The sequence below is a fragment of the Colletes latitarsis genome, chromosome 2 (assembly GCF_051014445.1).
Source record: "Colletes latitarsis isolate SP2378_abdomen chromosome 2, iyColLati1, whole genome shotgun sequence".
NCBI classification, from domain to species: Eukaryota; Metazoa; Arthropoda; class Insecta; order Hymenoptera; family Colletidae; genus Colletes; species Colletes latitarsis.
In genome coordinates, this window is record NC_135135.1 from 26,142,743 (window position 1) to 26,166,911 (window position 24,169).

The 24,169-nt window shown below is 33.9% G+C and overlaps 4 protein-coding genes across 9 annotated transcripts; 3 read left to right on the forward strand and 1 right to left on the reverse strand.

Moving 5' to 3' along the window:
- The first annotated feature begins 948 nt into the window (after positions 1–948).
- Positions 949–2,126, forward strand: LOC143348885 (uncharacterized). Its single transcript, XM_076779597.1, has 5 exons — positions 949–1,068; positions 1,192–1,427; positions 1,592–1,655; positions 1,743–1,927; positions 2,012–2,126. The coding sequence occupies exons 1-5, from the start codon at positions 949–951 to the stop codon at positions 2,124–2,126; spliced, it is 720 nt and encodes a 239-aa protein (XP_076635712.1).
- Positions 2,127–2,302: 176 nt separating this feature from the next.
- Cse1 (chromosome segregation 1) lies at positions 2,303–7,820 on the forward strand. Its single transcript, XM_076784245.1, has 16 exons — positions 2,303–2,491; positions 2,936–3,081; positions 3,151–3,489; positions 3,564–3,671; positions 3,747–3,839; positions 3,915–4,082; positions 4,149–4,278; positions 4,378–4,541; positions 4,757–4,946; positions 5,019–5,217; positions 5,297–5,557; positions 5,642–5,733; positions 5,915–6,218; positions 6,315–6,482; positions 6,550–6,860; positions 7,104–7,820. Exons 1-16 carry the CDS (start codon positions 2,407–2,409, stop codon positions 7,247–7,249), a joined length of 2,904 nt encoding a protein of 967 aa, XP_076640360.1. The 5' UTR covers positions 2,303–2,406; the 3' UTR covers positions 7,250–7,820.
- A 908-nt stretch (positions 7,821–8,728) lies between these two features.
- On the forward strand, positions 8,729–16,093 carry Tm9sf2 (transmembrane 9 superfamily protein member 2). Of its 2 annotated transcripts, none has more exons than XM_076773910.1 (15): positions 8,729–9,018; positions 9,602–9,669; positions 9,759–9,852; positions 9,986–10,121; positions 10,197–10,318; positions 10,475–10,598; positions 10,683–10,822; positions 10,897–11,073; positions 11,264–11,420; positions 11,481–11,658; positions 11,830–11,989; positions 12,177–12,328; positions 12,616–12,727; positions 12,810–12,981; positions 13,073–16,093. In XM_076773910.1, exons 1-15 carry the CDS (start codon positions 8,890–8,892, stop codon positions 13,138–13,140), a joined length of 1,989 nt encoding a protein of 662 aa, XP_076630025.1. In that variant the 5' UTR covers positions 8,729–8,889; the 3' UTR covers positions 13,141–16,093. The 2 variants fall into 2 exon arrangements, with proteins under 2 accessions (XP_076630025.1, XP_076630033.1); XM_076773918.1 differs by having other exon boundaries at positions 8,731–9,018; positions 11,276–11,420.
- Acn (apoptotic chromatin condensation inducer acinus) lies at positions 13,326–23,812 on the reverse strand. Of its 5 annotated transcripts, none has more exons than XR_013080372.1 (10): positions 23,460–23,807; positions 20,822–22,139; positions 20,655–20,742; positions 20,443–20,559; positions 19,894–20,098; positions 19,617–19,825; positions 19,087–19,311; positions 18,733–18,993; positions 16,842–18,315; positions 13,326–16,811 (listed from the first exon to the last, which is right to left on the reverse strand). XR_013080372.1 is itself a non-coding variant. In XM_076773889.1 (10 exons), exons 2-9 carry the CDS (start codon positions 22,135–22,137, stop codon positions 18,193–18,195), a joined length of 2,544 nt encoding a protein of 847 aa, XP_076630004.1. In that variant the 5' UTR covers positions 22,138–22,139; positions 23,460–23,808; the 3' UTR covers positions 13,326–17,699; positions 18,164–18,192. The 5 variants fall into 5 exon arrangements, 3 of the variants coding, with proteins under 3 accessions (XP_076630004.1, XP_076630012.1, XP_076629986.1); XR_013080373.1 differs by having other exon boundaries at positions 13,326–15,195; positions 15,729–18,315; XM_076773889.1 differs by having other exon boundaries at positions 13,326–17,699; positions 18,164–18,315; positions 23,460–23,808.
- Between the last annotated feature and the right edge of the window lie 357 nt (positions 23,813–24,169).

Below are 24,169 nucleotides of genomic sequence, written 5' to 3' on the forward strand. Positions count from 1 at the left end.
TTTTCTTAATAAGTTTTTAACCATTGACGAATGCTCTTTCTCGTCACGTTGCTTGTACAATAATTTCAGATGTACAAATTCATTGTTTATATAAATTAAAATTCTAAATTAATCCTCATCCCAAATCGGGAATGATAGTTTCATGTCCGTAAATGGTATTCGCTTGATGACGCATTCGTTTTAATTAACGAACATACGGCTAAACATAATTCGATTGTTCGACGAGTTTGGTACAATGCCATGATTTGCATCGTTTCGACACTGTCAACCGTACGCTTTTCATAAACTATACGCAGAAACGTGGCTTTACTTAAACTTCTATTTAATTAAATTGCGTATTAATAGCCGACAGTGAACGCATAAAGGCATCTAGACAACTTGAACCAAAAATTTGTCGTAAGGTAACCCCATTATTGACCGGACCCCCATTAGCAACCTCTTATTATGCTTTATTTGAAGCAATAACAAGAATATGTCCTATAAAACCTACGAATATTATACTTAAAGGTATATTATTTGTTATTTCTTTTAGTAGAACATTTATTTCTAAGTAAATTAATAGACATGCTGAACGAGAAACAATAAAATCGGACTCTCGCAGCTCGCTTAGCATGGCTCCATAGTCCATGGAACAGTAAGTCATAGAGCACAGAGTTACAATGTTGTTAGTCTATAATGATTCGCATTATAAAGTCGACTATAGCCCAATGTACAATTTTTTTGTTACAAAGCCATGTGTAAAAATACCTACAATCAGGAATACATTCGAATAAATTAAAGTAAAATTGTACCTTTAAAAACGAAATTGTTTAGTGTTTACAGTATTTAATTTCTCAAGATCCCGGCAGAGGTCGCGCCATGCGTAATTTTTTCGAGTCGAGCATCTTTCTAATAAATTTTTTAATTTTTAAGACTCGAAAGTCGCAAATGCTCTTTAACAGTAACAGAATGCAACATTTATTAACAAACCAAAAAAAAACAGTGGCTGAATTTTCGGGCGAGAACGAGGAAGAATTGTATAGAGAATCCAACAATAAAGTGGATCGAATTAATGTTTTAATTAAACAAGTAATAATTTCATTTAGAATTGATGTTCGATTTATTATCATATATATATTAATTGTAAACTCAGAATGTTATACTAAATAAAATGGATAAGCAATGATTTGTATAAATAAATGATTCTTCAAGCTTATGGAACTGAAGGATGCGATTAACAAATGTAAAAGAAATCGATATTACTGGGAATCACACTTCTCTGTTTTATCGATGAATATATGGGCGGGACAAATTAAATATCGTGAATTGCAAAAGAAAGAGGCCCGTATTAGAGAAGCAATTTCCAAAGCAACAAAACTAGCTAAATTCAAACAACAGGAATTGAGAAGTTTGAAACTAGAAAGAGCAGAATTTTCCTCTGGACAATGGTTTTCTCCGTTTTTAATAAATATTTTAAATTACACTATTTTTTTATATATAAATTTTGCCATTTATAAATAGATATGACTATGATGCATAGAAACATCAGAATTAAGATTTGTATATTCATTTTCGAGTACATTTTTGATTGTAGAATTGTATAATTTTTTAGGAGAAACTTCCAAATCAAGTGTGCTGATTATAAGGATAATTTTGTGGATGCACACATGCAGTATGTAAGCTTGATAATATATATGTCATATTTGCAAGGATATCGTTCTAATTATTTTTAAAAAATTACTGATAAAATATCTATTTTATAGTCGATTCAAAATTTATCGGGAAACATAGAACAATACCAAAAGGATTACAACAAAATACAAGACGAACTGTTGATACAGTCGAAAGAATTGGAAAGTTTAAAAATGGAACACGATTCGATTTGTTTAAACTCTGACGGAGACACGGACGAAATATTAATAATTAATATCTTGTTGCGTGATATAATGTTAGTGCAACGATATTATAATATTTTGTTATTAAAATGCAGAGACTTCTTTCGGTAATTGTTTGTTTTTAATTTTATTTGCAGGGTAAATAATAACAATAATATGCTGCACAAAATTAAGTCTACTCAACGTACGTTAAAGAAACTGGAAAACAAAATAAAACAGAAGAAAGCTGTGCTCAATAATTATTACAAATAGTTTATATTTATGATTACGTATTATGAGTTCAATGTAAACCGGTAATAAATAATATATACGAATTTTGTAACTGTTACATTGTCGGTTTAATTTATTTTGGCAAAAAAATCTTCCCGCGTAAACTGTCGCGGAAAGCGCCAGCCTGCGTCGCCCGGCGACGGTTGTTGGTTGGAAAATTGAATGTATCGGAAGCCGGTGTATTGCGTATTTAAAAATTATTTTTCAAAGATTCGGTATTTTTTTGAGTCAGAGGAATTCGATATTTTTAAAATAAGTTGACATGGAACTTACAGATGATAATTTGCTCACACTCAGCGAATATCTAAAGCATACACTTAGTCCAGATATAAATGTCAGACGACCAGGTGAATATTAACCTCTTTACCATCAATACTTTAAAAGGAAGAATCGTTGAGCTTTTTACATAGCTGGAAACAAGTTAGTTTTTTCGATTACACGCAAAATTTCACGGTTGAATTGTTTTCCATTTATAATGTTCGTTCACAATTTACGATTCGATAGATTTGCGTTTAGAAAAAGATCTGCTAGCATGTAGATATCAACAAGTTTGCACTTGGCTTAATGTTTTTTTTTGTTAATCAACTGCCTCTGTTAATCCATGAACGGTGTCATGATTGGAGACAATGTATGAGTTAGTACATCATATTTTGATAATTATGAGCATGAAGGGATTAATGGATCAGTACTGTAATAAATTAGAAGATTAGGAAAAGAGGCTTATGGATAGGTCTTGTTATAAACATCTAAAATGTTTCTTTCATGCATTATTTCTGTTTTGTACTCTATAGCTGAGAAGTTTTTAGAATCTGTTGAAGTGAATCAAAACTACCCGTTGCTTCTGTTGCACCTGGTAGACAAGTCTGAAATCAATACAACAATTAGAATTGCTGGTGCAGTTGCATTTAAAAACTATGTTAAACGCAATTGGAAAGTGGTAATTATTTATTTTGCCTGTTAATGTAACGTTGATAAGATTGCTTTTTTACATGTTTACATTCAACAGGAAGAAGATTCCGTGGATCGTATACACACGCAAGACAGAGAAGCTATAAAAAGGTTGATCGTTAACTTGATGTTGCATTCCCCTGATTCTATCCAGAAACAGCTATCCGATGCTGTTTCAATTATTGGCAAATATGACTTTCCAAATAAATGGCCAGAGCTTATAGACCAAATGGTTGAAAAATTCAATACTGGGGATTTTCATGTTATCAATGGTGTTTTACATACTGCACATTCTTTATTCAAGAGATACAGATACGAGTTTAAAAGTCAGATTCTATGGACGGAAATAAAATTTGTGCTAGATCAATTTGCCAAGCCTTTAACAGATCTCTTTGTCGTAAGTATGTTATTATTGAATCTGCAATAGAGTTATAGAATGTAATTATTCAAATATTGAATATCGTGTTTTAGGCTACTATGAATTTAACGGAAGTACATGCACACAATGTAGATGCATTGAAAGTTGTATACAGTTCATTGGTTATACTTTGTAAAGTTTTTTATTCTCTTAACTTTCAAGTGAGTAAAATAAGCGATGTTTTAATAGTAATAGGTACCGTTTTCTAAACCTAATAATACTTATTTTAATTTTAGGACTTACCGGAATTTTTTGAGGACAATATGGATGTTTGGATGAAGAATTTTCATACATTGTTAAACACAAATGTTCCCTTTCTACAATCTATAGTACTGTTACATATTAATTTCTTTTTACATTTACCTTTATAGCAATATTCATTACATTACTTTATGTATGTATAGGACGATGAAGAAGCGGGAGTTATTGAACAATTAAAGTCACAAGTCTGTGATAATATTGGCCTTTATGCTCAGAAATACGACGAGGAGTTCCAATCATATCTGTCGCTGTTTGTAACTGCTGTGTGGAATTTGTTAACATCTACCGGACAACAACCGAAATATGATTCGGTATGTGAATCGAATATAAGTGCATATTTATTAAAATTTTTCTAACAAAGTTCTGTACTTTTGCAGTTAGTTTCGAATGCTTTACAATTCTTAGTAACAGTGGCAGATCGTGTACAATACAGGCATCTATTTGATAACCCAACTACTTTAAGTAGTATTTGCGAGAAAGTGATAATACCCAATATGGAATTTAGAGGTATTTATTAAAAATAGTACATATAAAACACGTTTTATGTTCTTCTAAACGTTTAGTATTATTGATTTATAGTAAAAAAAATAAATTAATATTCAACAGAATCGGATAATGAGTTATTCGAAGATAATCCTGAAGAGTACATCAGACGAGATATTGAAGGCAGCGATGTGGATACGAGGAGACGCGCTGCCTGCGACTTGGTTAAAGTACTTTCAAAGTCTTTCGAAGCAAAAATAATGGAAATTTTTGGCGCGTACATACAGGTACAAATTTATACTTTTCTTAATACTTTTTTTGTGAAGATTAAAAGAATGTACAGTTACATCTTTTATATGCATTGATGCATAAAAACGAATAAAATTACAGTCATTTTGTATTGAATATCGATACCGTTTAACTTTGCCTTAGAACATTTTTCTGTATCTCAAAATAGTTTTTCTCAATTGCGTAGAATATCCTTTCATTCTATCGATTTCAGGTAATGTTACAAAATTACGAAGATAAACCTACCGAAAATTGGCGAAGTAAAGATGCCGCAATTTATTTAGTCACTAGCAGTGCGAGCAAAGCTCAAACGCAAAAACACGGCGTCACACAAAGCAGCGAACTAGTCCCGTTGCCACAATTTGCGATGCAACATATCGAACCGGAATTGGTCAAACCGAATGGTACGCGAAATTAATTTCATACAAATGTTCGAAACGTTTTTTAAGCTGTTAATTCTTAACGATGGATTTCAGTAAACGAGTTTCCAGTACTTAAGGCAGATGCAATCAAATTTATTATGACCTTCAGATCAATATTACCAAGGGAAATGATAGTTGGAAGTTTACCACAATTAATTAGACACCTGGGCGCTACGAATATTGTCGTTCATACATACGCTGCTTGTGCGATTGAAAAAATACTTGCGATCAAAGGGCCTGATAATTTTCCTATGTGAGAATGCCAATATTTTATTCGATATTAGAATTGTTTTGCATACGTTTTATTCACGATTGTAATATTTTGATTCTAGAGTTAAAGGGAACGATTTATCGCCATTGGCACCGAATTTACTAAAGAGTTTATTCGCGTGTTTGAACATACCTGGTTCAGAAGAGAATGAATACGTAATGAAAGCTATTATGAGAAGCTTTGGTACTTTGCAAGAGGTTGTCGTACCATTTTTAGCAGATCTTTTGCCGAAGCTCACAGAAAAACTTGCCGTCGTATCCCGAAATCCCAGTCGTCCAAATTTCAATCATTATCTTTTCGAAATTTTTGGCCTGTCGATCAAGTAAGTACTATACATTTAACAAGAACAAAACTAGAAAAATTTGTACTAGTACTAAGACTGAAACATCTTTAATAACGTTTCCAGGATTGTTTGTAAAACAAATCCAGTAGCAGTCTCGTCTTTCGAGGAAGCGTTGTTCCCGATTTTCCAGGGAATTTTACAGCAAGATGTTTTAGGTAAAATATTTTGTTTAACAAAATTCAGTCATATCGATGACATAAATATCTAAGTAAATACTCGAACATGAACAAAAAATACGGAAACAGCTTTACCTGGGTCGAAATGATATTACATTCGCTGTACGAGGGTTAATATTGAATGAAATTTATGATTTTTAATCGGGTAAATTTCTTTCAGAATTTATGCCGTATGTTTTTCAAATTCTTGCTCTACTTTTGGAGTTACGAACGACCCAGGACGTACCAGAACCGTATTTAGTATTGTTCCCATGTCTTCTATCGTCCGTGCTATTCGAACGTCCAGCTAACATTCACCCGTTAAATCGATTATTGAGAGCGTTTATTAGTCACGGTGCACATCATATCGTAGCGCAAGAAAAGATAAGTGGTTTGTTAGGAGTATTTCAGAAGCTGATTGCTTCAAAAGTCAATGATCATGAAGGTTTCCTGTTATTGCAAAGTATCATTGAACATTTTGCACCGTAAGTGTTTTCACAACGATATAGCAAGCGAAATTTCATCTATTGTACATCGTTTCTCTTTAACGTTTTTATTGACATTAATCCAATTCTTTTCAGGAATGTATTGGAGCCATATATGAAACAAATTTTTGTACTGTTTTTTCAAAGACTCTCGTCATCGAAGACAACAAAGTTCGTAAAGGGTCTGATCGTATTTTTTGCATACTATATAATTAGATATGGTTCAACTAGTTTGGTTACAATCATCGATCAAATACAACCTCAGTAAGTTACTTCGAGTACACTTACTGTTCAGTTCAGTTACAGTGATAATTATTGCATTTCCTTTCAGAATGTTCGGTATGGTCGTGGAACGTGTATTAATAGCAGATTTGCAAAAGGTATCGGGTGGCATCGAGAAAAAAGTAACTGCAATCGGAATTTCAAATTTATTGATCGATTGCCCAGCAATGTTAGAAAGTCCGTACAACTCATATTATCCGCGTTTATTAGCAACATTAATAGAATTCTTCGAACTCCCACAAGATCAGAGCACCGTACCGGAAGATAATGTATTCCCAGAAATTGAAGATACGCCCGGATATCAAGTAGGATATAGTCAACTGATCTGTGCAAAAAATGCTCCGAAGGATCCATTAGAAGGTAAAACTGCAAGTACTTCCACGAGAGGGCACAGCGTGTTTATATCCCCACTCCTATTCCAGTCCACTGACTCACAGGTATTGGTTGAAAATGGTGACGAAGATCCGTGACAGCCAATTAGCGGACTGCAGCAAGAGTGGGGATACAAACACGCTGTGCCTTCTTCTCGTGGAAGAATGATACCCATATTTTATTATATTCGTTTAGTTGCATCTTACTTTACGTTACGTTTTAATAAAATAGCTATTGGTGACGTGCGTTTACATTTGGCGCAAGGACTAGGAAGATTGTCACCAGGACAATTGCCTAATCTTCTTGGTCAAATCCCGGAGCCCAACGCAAACCACCTAAGAAACTACCTCCAAACGGCTGGCATTACTGTTGCATAATACGAGCTAGATATTCGAGATAGATTAAAAATTCACCTAATTGCTCGGAAGATAAATAATATTGAACTGAATAAACTGTAAACAAAGAGGCGAAAAATGTTCATTTTAGCGATATTTATATTACAAACGCCGTGAGACTGAATATCGTATCGCTTGCTTATCATATAACTTTGAATATTTCAACAAATATTTATCATTTTTATATGATACTGTTTGGAGTCTGTGACTCTGAAAAACGTGAGAGCTAAATGTGATAACACGAAAACGATTTAAACGACCGGTCGCAACGTCTTATATGTACATGAAACATTCCCAAGGAATTTAAATAAATTTAGAATTTTTACAATAACAAATACGAGACACGCGCCTCTTTATATTAGCTGGTTTTTTTTAATTTAATGAATATGTGAATATGTCTGCTGAAATGACATCGTATTGTCCAATGGCCTGCGAAAAAATTAATTATTGGACACTTTAAACTTAAATGTACAATATTTGAGCCTACTCTTTTTATAATAATTGTTAGACAAAAAGTTTAATCACATTTTGTATTTCAAATAAACTAGTTTCTCTGTTATTTTCCCTTGTCTATAGCTTTAGTGGAATGCTTCAATGTTTACGTCTTCCATCTGCACAAATTTATAGTATTCGTAAGAATCTTATATAATTGTGCAAAAGTCAGAATTACATTAAACTGTTTAAGTAAAGGTAATACTTCAACAAAAAATACAATCGTTATCGTTCAACAAAGGCGCTATAATATCCCTAGTCTCGTTATTCCCAGGACATTGTGAAATTGCAAATCCGAGTTTCGGTTAGAACGAACATCCCTAGCAATTGCATAACACTTCTATAAAAACTCGATTTACAACAAGGTTACGCTAGTGTTACGTCGGGATTTTCCGTCGGCATTGGTAAGAAAGGATTTCCCCAGACTTACTCGGTTAGTTTTTCTTCCGAGAGTGGCGTGCCGCTCTAGCAGTGAATTTCCCTGTAGCGCTGACGTCGCGGATCGCCCTCGGGAATGTTGGGGTGGTATCTCTACTGCGATAAGTCGCCAAGATGGCGGCAAGGCGGCGGGAGTTTCGATTTCGGCTGGCTGAGCCTAAGCTCCGAAAATTTGCCTGAGCACGGGTGTCAGTCGATCCAAAAGAATCCGAAAGTATAACATCTATATCTCTTAATCCTACGCGTGTTCAAACTCTATTACATCAATTAACTAACTTTTGCCAACAATGGATAATTGACAATTGATTAACACATTAAATATGCATAATAATTAACGTCCGAACATAAAAATTACCGATGAATACAACGGTCAATTCTCGAACCAACTCGAATATAATATTTAGTGATGTTTAAGAGACGAATTCCGCGATCTAGTTATTTATCATCTAGTGACTATCTGCACGTAATATGGTGACAAGGGGACAGAGTGGGGAGACGTACGCTACGCGGACGTTACACTAGTGTCGAGTGTAAAACTGCCACGCAAAAATATTACCGATCTGTGTGCAATGTCAGTTATCAATGACGTGTATTATGGCAGTGTAGTGTTCGATGTTTTTCACGTAGCATCTGACTTATACTTATACTTGCATTAGGCAAATAGTTAGTAATCAACGAACAGTAGCGATACAATGGCGAAAATATTTTTCCCATGGCTATTGTTTTTGACGTGTACAGTTTATCGTGTATTGACTTTCTACTTGCCGGGCTTGGCTCCTGTGAATTACTGCAAGAAAGAAGAAGTCTCGGAATCGTGCAAAGTGCGTATCTGAAAAAGTGCTTAACCATTTTTTTAAATTGGTTATGATCACATTGATTGTATCTCTTCTTTCCTTAAATTATAGTCGGAAGTAATAAGAATTTATCGCCGATCGTTTATAATTTTTTGTTCCATTCAATTTCTGCGATTTAATTTCGATTTCTTTCCCCCTTTTTTTGAACGTTAATTACTGTTTTTAATCGCTCAGAACTTGTTTCAGCGTAACCTTTCGCGACATGTGACTCTCAGTGTCAAAATTGAGCCACGAAAGGTTTAATTCTAGCATGATCAAGGCTTTACTTTTTTAAGTTATATTCGTAATGTCAAGTTTCCCTACTAGACACTTTGCATTTGTTTAAAATAAGTTATGCTTGTGTAGTATTATTTCATTATCCATTTGATATAAGCTGTGGTAGGAAACTGTCACAATATCTGAAAAGTCACAAGACGAACAAAAAGTATTAATTTGTACTTTAATTATAATTTATATTTGTTAAAATTTGTTGCCATTGTTGCTTATAAATGACTTTTAATATGTAACTTATTCTATTTTACTTAACATACTGTGTATTCCTTTTTTTTAGGCTGAAATCAAACTGTATGTAAATCGTTTGAACACTGAGAAGTATGTAATACCATATGAATATCATCAGTAAGTTTTTGTACAATTTATAAAGAGATGTTGTTACATTCTTGCTAAGTTTTACGAAATATGAAATTAATGCAATCTGCATTTTTCAGCTTTGATTTCTGCACTACCGATGAGAGTGAAAGTCCTGTTGAAAATTTGGGACAGGTTGTATTCGGAGAACGTATAAGGCCGTCTCCGTACGAGGTATACTTTACCTACATTTGATTTTGCTCTTAATATATTTTATTATAAAATTTATAGCATGATAAATAGATAGCAATGGGATTAAAAATATTTACGCGTAAAACACACATAATTTTTATTTGTAAATTTTTAGTTAAGGTTTTTGGAAAACAAAAAATGTGCAGTTACTTGTAAAAAAACATATAAAGGAGGAGACAAAGAGTCTGAGAAGAAATTGGACTTTTTAAAAAAAGGAATGGCACTCAACTACCAGCATCATTGGATAGTTGGTAAGATTTAAACGATAGAATTAATTAAAATTTTAAAAGACATAGTTTGTCATCTGTGTTTCGATCATTTCGTAGATAATATGCCAGTCACTTGGTGTTATCTATTAGAGGATGAACGACAATATTGTAGCACTGGATTTCCCATGGGTTGTTTTTTCCGAGAAACAAGATCTCAACAAGATACTTGTAGCATTAATGTAAGTATGCATTAGCATTACATTCGAATTATAAAAGGAAGGAACCCCGTTTTCGAGACAGGCTTTCAATAAATAATATTTTTAAAGTATTTATATTATTTCAACTTGACGAACACGCCAGTACTAAATAAAAGTAATAAATTCTTTTTTTATTAGGGCGCATATAAAAAAGCAAAAACTTATTACCTATTTAATCATGTAGACCTTACAATTACGTATCATAGTGGTGCTCAAGAAGAGTGGGGATCTGCATTTAAAGAGAATGGTGGCCGTATAATATGTAAGAACTTTGATACTCTGCATTTGTATTATAAATGTTTGTAACATTACATTTTATTAAGTTTCGTATTCGTACATTTAATAGCTGTTAAAGTGGTTCCTCGAAGTATAAAACATAGTGGTGGTACCAATTGTGATAGTAAAACACTATTAGATATACCACACGATCCACTTCCCGTTGACGAAGAATTAGATGTCACTTATACATATTCCGTAACATTTGTGGTAAGCTCTCGCGTAGTAAAATATCTTCGTCAATTTTTCGTTTGAAAAAATATCATTTGTGTTTTCAATTTTAGGAGGATAATACAATCAAATGGTCGTCTAGATGGGATTATATTTTAGAATCTATGCCACACACAAATATCCAGTGGTTTAGTATTCTTAATTCGTTAATAATTATTTTGTTCCTTTCTGGTATGGTGGCCATGATAATGCTTCGAACATTGCACAAAGATATTGCACGATACAATCAGGTACATTAAAGGAATGTCGTTCTTCGTAATCGACAATATCATTTTGTTATTTTTTTCTATAATTTAAACGATCCCCGATGTTTTTGGTACGATAATTTTTCTTCGCTACCGAGGAAGGAAAAATGACACTTATCGTTAGTTTTACGTCGTAAAACTATGATATTTCCGTGTCTGTGTTGCAATAACGCAGGTTTGCTTCCAGATAGAATCAGGAGAAGACGCACAGGAAGAGTTTGGCTGGAAACTGGTCCATGGCGATGTGTTCCGACCTCCGCGAAAGGGGATGCTACTCTCTGTTTTACTTGGCTCTGGTGTTCAAGTTTTCTGCATGACACTCGTGACGCTTGGTAAGTTCTTAAATGACAGTCGATGTAAGAGACTTAATAAAATTTTGCCAAATTACGCAGCATTCGCTTGTTTGGGATTTTTATCTCCTGCGAACAGAGGAGCTTTGATGACGTGTGCCATGGTTTTATACGTTTGCCTTGGTACCATCGCTGGCTATGTATCTGCTAGAATATACAAGAGTTTTGGTGGTGAAAAATGGAAGTCAAACGTACTGCTCACGTCTATGCTGAGTCCCGGGTAATTAAATTTATTTAATCAACAATCTTACTGATCGAACCTATATCGAATGAATATTTGAGAACGTTTTTATAGATTTTCATATGTATGGATAATACTTCTAATTGCAATCTAGGGAAATGTTTTTTTTAAATTTTATTCATAATACGTCGAAATATCCGTATTTTACAGAATCGTGTTCAGTTTATTCTTCATAATGAATTTGGTATTCTGGGCAAATGGAAGTTCAGCTGCTGTACCATTTAGTACTCTAATCGCACTTCTAGCACTCTGGTTCGGAGTATCTCTTCCACTAACATTCATTGGTGCTTATTTCGGCTTCAGAAAAAGGGTAATTTATAACTTTGTTTTTCGTATTGAAGCAATAAACGAGTTGAAATGTCAGAATCTTAAATGGACAAATATTAATATCGACAGTTCTTAACTTTCAATAACTTAACAGTTCAGATCTTTCTTCTTTTTAACATTCAAACGGTTTAGAACATGTTATACGGAAAAAGGAACGAATTTTATTGCAGCCTTTGGAGCATCCTGTAAGAACCAATCAAATTCCTAGGCAAATACCGGAACAGAACTTTTATACGCAACCAATACCAGGTGTAATAATGGGCGGAGTTTTGCCTTTTGGATGCATATTTATACAATTATTCTTTATACTTAATTCACTGTGGTAAGTATAAAAAAAAAAGTGAACTAGAAACGATACAATCTCAATAATTGAGATCTCTGGAATTCTCCGAGTTATTTTAAAACGATTTTGTCGACGCTTATGATCTACAAAACATCGTTGTCAACAATGCTCGTATCAAGAATGATAAAGAGTACTAATAAAACCATAATTTACTCAGCTTTACCGTCTCGTTTGATTTGAGATCGCATCGAATAAATTATGAAGAAATTTTGTCGTGCAAAGTATAATCTCCAGGAATATTAATAAATTTGTTTTCATTCTTCCAGGTCAAGTCAAGTATATTATATGTTTGGATTCCTTTTCTTGGTGTTTCTCATTCTCGTTATCACATGCTCGGAAACGACAATTTTACTTTGCTATTTTCACCTTTGCGCGGAGGTAAATGATTATTAGAATCGATGATAAAACACGAATTTGTGAAACGTGTACATTTACATTAATTTCTTGTTTTTTTTTGTAGGATTATCATTGGTGGTGGCGTAGTTTCCGGACATCCGGTTTTACCGCTTTTTATTTATTACTATACTGTATACACTTTTTCATGACTAAATTGGACATAGAAGATGCTACGTCTACGTTCCTCTATTTCGGCTACACTTTCATTATGGTTTACTTATTCTTTCTCCTAACAGGTAAAATTTTTAACTTCAGTAAAAAGCAACGTTTAATATTAAGAACATATTGAAATTGATATTAAGACAATATGTTCCGTATGTTTAATAGGTTCGATTGGTTTCTTTGCCTGCTTTTGGTTTGTACGGAAGATCTACAGTGTCGTAAAAGTCGACTAATGTATCAGCCAATGATACTGAAATAAAATGAACGTGGTATGAGTAAATAATAACAAAAATGAACGATGTTGAACCTTAATTTTTTGAAAAATGTTAATACACGAATATCGGGCCCTTTTTATGCACGAGCGTAGTATTTAAAAAAGAATTAAAATTTCTACTTCGTGGCTACGAAATAAATTAATTTATAATTTTTAGTTTAATTATAGAATGATGAATAAAGTATTGAATTTCTACTTTGTGGTCACGAAACATTGATCTATATTTTTATGCAATTAAAGTTTCAATTACTATTTAGTATTTAATGTAAATTACTATAAATTATGAAACAACAATTAGTTGACTAACGCTTACCGATGACTTACATTATATTGCAATAAGTTATAAAAAAAAAAAAAAGTTTCGTTGCAGCAAGAGTTTAAGAAAGAATCGACTAGTATTTGTACAAAATCTTGCATTTATTGCGGAAGATTTAGTGTCGTAAAAGTCGAGTAATGTATCAGTCGGTGATACTGAAGTAAAATGAATGTGGTATGAGTAAATAATAACAAAGATGAATGATGTGAACTTTAATTTTGTGAAAAATGTTAATACACGAGTAACAGGCCCTTTTTATGCACGAGTGTATTATTGCAAATTTAAAACTTCTACTTCGTGGCCACATAATATCGATCTATATTTTTATGCAATTAAAGTTCCAATTGCTATTTGATATTCAGCGTAAATTGTTATGAATTATAAAAAAATAGGTCTCGCTACAGCAAAAATTTAAGGAAGAATCGACTGGTATTTGCACAAAACGTTGCCTTTATCGCGCAAGATATCGAAATGCTTATTTACCGACGCGTCTGAATAATTTTTCCACTTTGAAATGCGTGCATAAAAGGGGTCTTGGATCAGGCCATTAATCATTTGCTTTGTTACCTGAAAATACACAGAAAGTTTCTAATTGGTTGACTTGCGAATTAATCAATACAGTCACTGTTATATATTCCTTAGTATTCATCCTTTTTGATAATGTGGTAGACGTATCAAAGCTACAAGGGTACCATGTATACATGTTACAAATAAATTATGTAATCCAGGCGTAACGACTAATTATTAGAGATACTGTTTATCATAATAAACGCATAATTACAACTATAAATTTACAATGTAAATAAGAAAACACTCTGTCTTATATATTTAATATCGCCAAATATTTTATGAATTCTCTGGATTATAAATTTTAATTGTAACATATACACAGACGTTTTACCATACTAGTAAGATCGAATCCTTTATGGTCTTACGTTCTAGCATTATATTTTAATCTGAATCTATCGCTAACATTTTGCCAACCGCCCAAAGTCACGATTACCTATACGCAATAACGTAATTTAAACTTTTATAATACTTCGATAAGAAAATTCATATTTTTGCACGATACTTTCTTTAGAGCCATCGAAGGGCGATATTTCTAAAAATTTTACATTATATAATCCTCCCCCCAATGGTTATAAATATATTAAGTAACATTTAAATCACTTAAATATATTAAGTAACAGAAAAATGTTAAATAATTTTATCAATTTTGTTACAAATTATTTTCTTTGATGAAACAACTTATGATAAATTATTTGTTCTAAATACGAACGATCTTAAAAACTGTATACTCGATCAAGGTCATGAAAGAGACTTAAATGTGTATATCTTCCGAAAATGAACTCTTATCTAGTCCCTGATAATAATATTTTTGATTTTAGGTTTGTATATGGTTAGTATAAATACAGTTCTTATAATGTATATTTGTATTTATTTACGCGCCATAAAACTGGCAGATCTATTCAAGCGGTTGGCATTTTGTTGAATGTTCGAATAGTCACTTATAAAGAATACAATTATTTCACGGTATAAGTATTTACAACTCTTTTAAGACGATTATTGCGAATGTACAAAGTTACATTCTGTAAAATCGATTCGAACAATACGAAAGAAATGCAACGGGCCACGAAAGGTTAATTTTATCGAATATTATCGATATACGTATTGTGATGGTTGTTTGGTCGAACTATTCTTTATACAGGGTGTTCAGCCATCCCTGGGAAACATTTTAATGGGGGATTCTAGAGACCAAAATAAGACGAAAATCAGGAATACCAATTTGTTCATGGAGGCTTCGTTAAAAAGTTATTAACAATTAAATTCAAAAACTTCAAATCGTTCTAAAAAAATTATTTTCGTTTGCAGGGGTCAAATACAATTATTTTTGGTGAATAGACATACCCCCGAAATCCTACGCATTTTCGAGAAAAAAATTCATTACTGAAAATCTAATTAGCTGCCTAAATTTTTCGACGGAAAAAAAAAATTTCAAATCGTTTTGAAAAAATTATTCTCGGTTGCGGGGGTCAATTATAATCATTTTTGGTGAATAGACATACCCCCGAAATCCTACCCACTTTCTAGAAAAAAATTCAGTACAGACGAAACTTTAAATGTTAATAACTGTTTAACGAAGCCCCCATCAAGAAATTGGTATTCTTGATTTTCGTCTTATTTTGTCCTCTAGAATCCCCCATTAAAATTTTTCCCAGTGTTGGCCGAACACCTTGTAGATTTCAAAGAGAGTATTTGTTTCTGTACGCTTGGAAAAAAGAAAAAGAATGTCAGACGGTGTACATTATCATAGTACCAAGTTTCTATTTAAAATATGGAAAATTTTCACAATGTCGATAAGTTTAGCTTAATCGCAGACAAATGTGCTGAATGTGAAAATCTGGTAATGAATTTGGACGCTGAACTGGAATTTTTCTTCTTTTTTTTATTTTTCTATCGATAGTATTTTGCGACTGAAATATTTTTAATCAATGGCTGACATGCACACATCCTGTAATTCGTGAATTTTGTAAGTTAAAGCAATTACAACGTTAGCGTTAATAATGTTAATATAAATAAAAATCGAATAAGTTTATGTAGACGTTTCTCTACTCACGACAATGCACCGTAAACGTGTCCCCAGATCTGTTCTGTATTACAACATTTTCCTTGTTAAAACGGTTCCTTTTCAATTACATATTGTAATACTTAAAAAAAAAAATGATATTTCTCATCGAGAAATATACAGATATACAGGGTGTTTCAGATTTGTATGATTTCATTAGACTTAAGGCGCGAATGTGGACATCGTAAAAGAAATTTTTATATCGAAATCTAAGGAAATATTAAATATTCTATTTATAAAATTGAAGGTGCTGCATGACTCCCTGGAAACCAGGCAACATTTGTTTCAAATAATTTTTTATACAGCATATACATTACGAATTACTTGATATTGTCACGTAACGAGATTCACCCTGTACATAATATTTAGACATTAATGCACAATTTTATAAAATATTTTACGAAAACGTCAGATTTAACACCAAAAATATCAAGTAACGAGAACAGAAATATTTTTAAGTTATTAATTCCTAAGTCCTGTAACTTCAGAAAACATTATTTCCTAAATGAGGCGTTTGCAAGCATACTTTCAGAGGAAACATTTCTTTTACAGGCTATAAATTCCAAATTAACCTTTTTGCAAATTATATTCATCTTATTGCAAATCAAGTTTTTCTAAAAAGTTTGTTTTCTTAAGCTACTACGATAAGAATAAAATTCGATGTAAAGTCATTATTCTGAAATAATAACTTTATCGCCTTTTGAGTGCTAAAAACGACAAAACGACATTACTTGATCTTTAAGTCACCCACAAGGTGAATTTGGAGAACAAGACCTGTATGGTCCCATATTCGTGCCTCAAGACTGGTCATTTAAATTCGAAACACCCTGTACATTAACACGAAACTGAACGTTACGAATCAATTCGTTTTACCATTTAAGCACGTGTGTCTCGAGCTTATTGAAGGATGAATAACAAATGTTGTAAATATGGATATCGTAGAAAGTAAGTGGCAAAATGTACTTTCGCACATGTCCTATATAGTGTTTTACATTTATTGATAATTTTACATGTCATATCACGGAATATCGAATCATACTTTATGTACAAACGTGTTTCTAGCCGTCGCGATCTTGCTTCGTGGAAGCGAGAAACGCTAAAACTTTGTATGCTACTACCAAGTCTGTGGTAGTACATGTCAAACTCAAGAAAGTCAGGCTACTTTACTAATAGACGAAACAAAATTAATAATGATTCGAGGGAGAGATAATTTCCCCGACGATGCGTGGGACGACTTCTTCCGACAGTCTCGTCATCTCGGCCCGGCGTTCGTTGCCGATTTCAACAACTTAGCCGAATTTCGATGTTTTTGTTATTTTTTTTCCCCCCGTAAAAAGACAAACTGTATTTCTCGACTATTACGAATGCTAAGTTTCATGTTCTTTTCTACATGGACAGGTGTTTTTTTTTTGTTTTTTTTTGTTTTTTTGTTCAATGATCCTTCGATTTCCAGGGCTCGTTTCGCGATTATCGCGCTATAGTGTATCGTAGAATATGATGCGTGCCCCCTAGACGATGCGAACACCGTCGTGTTCGTTTTATAGTTACGCCGCTCTGTTGGATAGTCAACGTTGACCTGTAAGAAGTACAGTTTAATGCTGAAACTCATGGGAACAGGAAATCGGGAAGCAGGACGTGTCTCGATCGTGCAAAAAATCTGTACAATTCGTCAACGAACGAAACGACAAATCGAAGAAAAAAAAAATAGAAATGAGAAACGTACGTTCGCAGAATGGAAAATAGAAACGAAAAAGACACCGAGGATGTTATGCCTTTCGACGGAACGAAACTCTACCATTGTTCTAAACTAAGAAGCTTAACACTCCAACGCGATATATTGAAACGCCAATTGGTAAAACAACCTGCAAAACTAATCGAACGTTGAACTGGTTGAGAAACCAATATTTAAGAACACGTTTAGAATGTTTGTCGACTTTAAAAGGAAAGAATCTTGTCTTGTTTTTTTGTTCTGTGATCTTCAACCGCCTTGAAATGGAAATGGTAAAAATCGGAGTTTTTGCATTAAAGAGGGAAAGGTACGTTTATCGATAGTGGGACAATCAAGAAAACTATTTTCTCGGGCTGCGACGACGACGGCCGTCCCTGTTATTTCTCTCGGCGCGTCTCATCTCTTCTAATCTCCGAGCGTGTTCCGCCATATGTTGCCTTCTCATTTCTTCCTTCACTACAATCTGTAACCACGTAAAATTGTCAAACAATTACGGTTATACAAACGGGTTAACATCGACTATTAACCCCTTGCCAGTTTCGTCATTTTTACAAAATCGCTCCAAAGATTCTCAGTTTCCTTTTTCTTTCATAAATTATTTAGATACGTTACCTTAGAGGAATATTCCTACTTAGGGACGTCGATTTTAGGCAATTTTTCATGCAATAATCATTATTAACGCTCAAGTTGTTGCGTGTTTCTTGCAGTCTCTGGTTGCAATAATTGATCAAACTTAACTGGTAAAGGGCTAATGTTCGTATGCACAGAGCAAGCATTTCTTTTTCTTATCGCGTAAGAGAAAAGAAAATCATGAGAAAATTTAAGTAGATTTGCCTATCTTTCATCGTAGCTCACGCAAGGTATCCCAAAATCGACGCACCTGCTCGTTTGTGAGTGGTAACCAATATATGCACGGCGTTGCCTTTGTCTTCCTAAAGAGATCGTCTAAAAGCTTAGCCGGTGGTGGTTCGTCCTCTTTCTTTTTAAATTTACGAGCTGGAGCTGGAAGATGTGCCTCCACTGCAGGACTCCGACTCCTTTGCCTTCTCTTTTTATCGTGATCCTTCTTTTCGCGCTCCTTTTCTTTTATGTGTTGCTGGCCATCCTCTTTACCTAGGTCCCATTCTCGGACTACCATCACCTATTATTTACAAAAAAATTTATTGACCAGTGAACTGCTGGAATAATTCCTTTTTATTCAAACTTTTCCAAGAATCGATCAAAATGAAAGTACCTTTGTGTTTGTTCTTTCCTCGCGGTTCCAATCCTGTTGCCACGAATCTGATGGTACAAACGGTTCCGTTTTCCTTGGAATGGACTGATCTTTCGACAATTCGCGTGCCAATTCCATATCGTCTTTGGTTGCGTACTCAACGTGAAGCCTTTTTGGATTCGAAACAGGCCACGATATACCGTGTAGCGCCTGCCTCGTCTCAAATGCCTGGTCCTCATTGGCGTACTGTTACGTTTCAATCAACGTAAAATTATAATTTGTTTGGGCATATCGTCAAATGTAATAGAAACCTTACATAAAAATACAAATGTAACACTTTACTTTATAATATTCAATCAATGAAATATGTATGTTAAACCGAAGCATTCGTATCATATTACATCGAATGCTTCGGTTCGACGTATATATTTCATTGGTTGAATGTTGTAAATGTAAGCGTTCGAATACTTTTATGTACGAGTGTATGGTTATTTTACATCACGGGACTCGGCGATCCGAACATTTGGAAAGTTGTACGAATGTATACGCACCTCTACAAAACATTTAGACTTAATTCTGTCCATCCAAAATCCATTTTCAACGATCGAGCCAGTGCGCGAAAGGAGCTCTTTAATTTGATTCAGAGTGAAAGGACGAACCAAATTTTTTATTAGGAGTATGTTCGTGGGCTTCGTAGCTGGCGGACTCGGGGATTTAACGTGCGGTGTTTCTTTCACAATCGATATCTTTCGCCGGGCTGCTACAAATCACAATTGAAATAATCACTACACGATGTACATCCAGGGAATAATTAAACTATTTATATACCTATGTGATTATCGATTTTTCCATCCCCCTTTTTCGCGGTACCGTTCTTTTGCATGAGAATTTCATCGCCGGACTTATTATCGTTCATTCCCTCGTTCGAATTGTACCATTTCTCGCCAGCACGATAACGATCTCTGTCTTCGTCGTCGTCCTTCGATAGACGAACCTCATTTATCGACAATGGCCTCGCTCCTGGCACCAATGCCTATAACATATAGGCATTAAAGACCAGAACTTTTACAAATTACAATACTAGGTGTATCGACGCATTTTAACTCTAGACTTATGGATTCCAGATTTCATACTTGCAGCTACAGAACTCATAATTATTTGTTAACAATTTACGTTGAATTTGATTAATATAACCATGTAAATATACAGAATTAACACGACGAATTTCGATAAAAATCTGTAGAATCCGATGTCCGCAAATTCAGAGTTAAAAGTGCAATATGAATATTATCGAAGTTGTAACGTGTTGTAAATTAGAAACGGTTGCGTGTATTTGTAATGAAACGAGTTTTCGTAAGTTATAAGCTAAAGTATTACTTTAAGCGAATCCGTAGAAATCGAAAATGAAGGTGCAGTGTCGGTAGATAACGCAATGCCCCATCGACGTTTTCTCGGAACACATTTTGATTCTTGTTCGACACTATCATGATTTTCCTATGAAATACGATTAAAGGATTAATTAGCAGCGTACATATTTCAAGATTATTTGATTAATTGCATCTCTGATCAATCGTCTCGAAACAACGAACCTGATTTGGAATACTGGTTTCGTTATTTGCATTTGCATCGGTATCGTCTTTTTTGACATCATTTTTCTCCGTTGCGATTCTTACAGAACTAAAACAGAATATACGCAATTGTAATGAACGAATAATCGTCAGAACCGCTAGCAAATTGCTCCACAATTTATGCTTACAACGATCTCTTTAAGTTTACTTTGACGGGTTTGTGAGTCACCGACAGAGCTGCTGTCGATACCGAATATTCCGATTTTTCGTTAAGGTTGTCCAATTTCTGTTTGCTTCCTTCGTTATGTTCTGTTTCCATCTCCACGTTATTCAACATGGAATTGCTTTTTGTTTTCGGTGACTGAGAATGATCTTTTTGCTCATGAGAATCCTTTGTACTTACTTTCTCTTCTTGCACGTAAGAATCTACTTCGATGTCTCTTTTAATAAGAGGTTCATCCTCCGAGTCTGGCGTATCGGAATTAGACGAATCTCGATATTTGGTTCTGTGCTTTCTGCGACTGGCACACGACATTCTGCCACTAGTTCTGTTACTTTTAGTACGAATTTCGTCGTTAGATTCCGACGACGAATTCACCTCGCAATCTTTTCCTTTCTCATTATCATCCTCGTCACTGCTCGTATCTTTATGAATGTTTTTGATACTGGTATCTTTACTAAATGCTTCCGCTGTCTTTTCGCTGGTATCGTCCACAGATTTTTCTTCCTTTGGTATAACGTTTATCTCCTCGGATGAATGGTTGCCGTTTGAACTAGGAGCCAATATGGTTGTACTACTCGACTTTATGGGTTCACTATCAGCGTTTTCGTTGGGGATATTTGCCTCATTTGATTCACCTTGCTGATCTATGTTTGGTTTATCGTCAGACAAGTTGGCTGAAGTGGTTTCAGGCAGGATCTCCTTGCTATCACTTACCTCTTCGTTGGAGTCCTGACCTGGGTATGAAGAGGAGGGATCGTTCGGCTGTTCAGCGCTACTGAGCATTCTTGTACAAGAAACCAGTTGCTCGTCTGCCGAGTCAGCCTCCTCTGCAACTCCCTCACCACTTTCTTGCCACTTGTTCGATTTTTTCCTACTCAAAGATGTATCAGGCGATGCTACTGACATGTTATGCTGTCTACATAACTTCAGCTTCTGTATCTCGCCAGGCGATGCATCGGCTCTTGCCACTTTCCAAACTGACCCACCACTGTCGTCCTCTTCATTCTCTTGCGATTTGGTCTTCGTATCCGTTTCGGTCGATGAAACTATTTCATTATGCTCTTCTACCGTTTCCAATTCCCTTCTTTGGTGGATTAACACGGTCGATTTCTTTTCTATTTCTTTACCGCTCACACTTTTAGCTGTTTCATCTGTAGTTTCCTGTTCTGGTGATGTTGAATGCATACGCTTAGCACTTCTACGCGTTGACTTTCTGGTTGGCTTTTCGACTTCCTTTTCTGGAGTCCCTTTGGTTTTGTTTCTTTCACTTTTGCGCCTCATACCTACAACATACAACAAAAACTTGTTTAAAAATTCAATTCAGAATTATACATAACTAATGCTATATAATTTTCTATAAAATTTAAGTTCAATTCTGCAAAAAAAAGCCTTTGATCTCTTTTACAAATCTTCATCGTGTATACTAAACAATATATATTTACAAATCAGATTCGTTTGTGAATTAAATTTGTTCATAAATTGGTTCAAAGTATTAAAGCAACAGATTTATACCAGAAACAAGAATAATTTACTTCGGAGAATGACAAAAAATACATTTTTAAATATCACGTGGTAAATATTTATTTGCAACTGTGTTTTGTACTTCTTTGGACATAGGAATATATCCTTAAATTTATGAATACCATCAAGCATAATCACTATTATTAAATTATGTGTAATATATGTTTTAGTGTGCTTCAAAAACATTATATAATTAAAGGGAATATATTATGCTTATGCTAGATTTTATAAAGATATTGTATAAAGATTTTAAGTAGAATGTAGAAAATATAAACGATATTAAAACTATAAATATGTATAGAACGGTTTAATAGATTGCAGCTACTTTTTAATAACTAGTATTGTAGTCTAAGGTAATTTGTTCATATTTTTAAACATCTTGTGTTTATTCAATTATCTGACTCTTTAGCAATATGTATTTAATGCTTTTTATACTTTTATACATATTCACTATGCATTCCAATTTCATATGTGTATTTCATTTGTTAAAAAACATACTGTTAAATTATTAAACAAAACGATCTTCGAGCACCGATCATAAATTGTAATGAAAATTTTTTCTAAAAATGTAGAAAACTTAATTTAGATTTTCTATGTAATCCATGTCTCAAATTGTATTATACAAAAAATACAAATTACCATTGAACTAATATTATTCAATAATATTTCCTCTTACTTTTTGATGTAACTAAAAAAAAAATTGATGTTTATAAACAATAAACATCATAAATTCAAAGAAAAAACAAACATCACAGTTGGCAAAAGGAAAAGATTAATATAATATTGTTAGATATAAGCTGTGTAGTCACTTAATGATCAAATTATTATTTTATTAGTTATTTAATTACCCGATTATTCAAATAAATAACGACAAATTTTCCACATTGTATAGGGGACAAAACTGTACTATACGAAACAAATAGATAATGTCTATATGTATTAGTTGATTAAGAACCGATTCCAACAGTTATTTTTGATAAATATTTACTCGAAAATGTTCGAGTAATATCCGACTCTGATTTGTGGTTACCTCAGAAACGCGCGGGCGTTCCGTCGCCTGAAAATTATACGCGGCTACTTACTCAATAAACACGCTTCTTCGGTTAATTAGAAGTCTGTCAAGTACGTTGCGCCTCCTAAGAATTTTATTGACACATAAATATTGTACTTCACTTGAAACAACGTCTCCTATGATGCTTCTAATAAACGTTCAGCTACCGTACTCCATTGAATACGAACGTTTTATATCGCATCAGATTGGTCTGTAAAATCGAAACGTCGGCGCAGCAAGTTCGTTCGAAAACTCTATCGCCTCAAAAAGTGATTAAAAAATTGTTCGTAAACTAGCCCTCCGTGTACGATCCCAAACGTTGCTTGAAAACGCGGTATAAGTCGGTTTAATGTTTAGTAAGTTAAATCTAGTAAGTAATTTGGTTACGAATTCTGCGTAATAATGGGACTGGAGAGTTTCAAGCATTGGTCTTTAATAGAGATGACTAGAATTGCTACTTGTAAATGACGAGTGATATGTGATCGCTATTCATTAGTGAGTCAGTTAAAACCCAACGAAGTATTGCCTATATAAAAATGAAAAATCAAACAAGATAAACATATAAATTCAATGCATATATTAATTATATGAATTAATATATTATTGCTTCTTGTAGGCAAGCAACTACCAGTGGGCAGCACCGATCGGCAGCGATGACTCCACGCAGCATACCAGATGCACCCGGTGCACTACTCACACATACCAGATCACGCGTACGTGAGCTCGTGGAGTTTCGAAAAG

Bases quoted from the DNA above. Each gene is read 5' to 3' on its own strand.
- LOC143348885 (XM_076779597.1), top strand. From the start codon at position 949: ATGCAACATTTATTAACAAACCAAAAAAAAACAGTGGCTGAATTTTCG. The intron at 1,428-1,591 runs GTTTTCTCCGTT...ATAATTTTTTAG, and splicing joins GAATTTTCCTCTGGACAATG to GAGAAACTTCCAAATCAAGT. The intron at 1,928-2,011 runs GTTAGTGCAACG...TTTTATTTGCAG, and splicing joins ATCTTGTTGCGTGATATAAT to GGTAAATAATAACAATAATA.
- Cse1 (XM_076784245.1), top strand. From the start codon at position 2,407: ATGGAACTTACAGATGATAATTTGCTCACACTCAGCGAATATCTAAAG. The intron at 4,947-5,018 runs GTACGCGAAATT...GATGGATTTCAG, and splicing joins GGAATTGGTCAAACCGAATG to TAAACGAGTTTCCAGTACTT. The intron at 6,483-6,549 runs GTAAGTTACTTC...ATTTCCTTTCAG, and splicing joins ATCGATCAAATACAACCTCA to AATGTTCGGTATGGTCGTGG.
- Tm9sf2 (XM_076773910.1), top strand. From the start codon at position 8,890: ATGGCGAAAATATTTTTCCCATGGCTATTGTTTTTGACGTGTACAGTT. The intron at 9,019-9,601 runs GTGCGTATCTGA...CCTTTTTTTTAG, and splicing joins AAGTCTCGGAATCGTGCAAA to GCTGAAATCAAACTGTATGT. The intron at 9,853-9,985 runs GTATACTTTACC...GTAAATTTTTAG, and splicing joins TAAGGCCGTCTCCGTACGAG to TTAAGGTTTTTGGAAAACAA.
- Acn (XM_076773889.1), bottom strand. From the start codon at position 22,137: ATGAGGCGCAAAAGTGAAAGAAACAAAACCAAAGGGACTCCAGAAAAG. The intron at 20,743-20,821 runs GTAAGCATAAAT...ATTCTGTTTTAG, and splicing joins GTAAACTTAAAGAGATCGTT to TTCTGTAAGAATCGCAACGG. The intron at 20,099-20,442 runs GTAATACTTTAG...TATATGTTATAG, and splicing joins TTTCTACGGATTCGCTTAAA to GCATTGGTGCCAGGAGCGAG.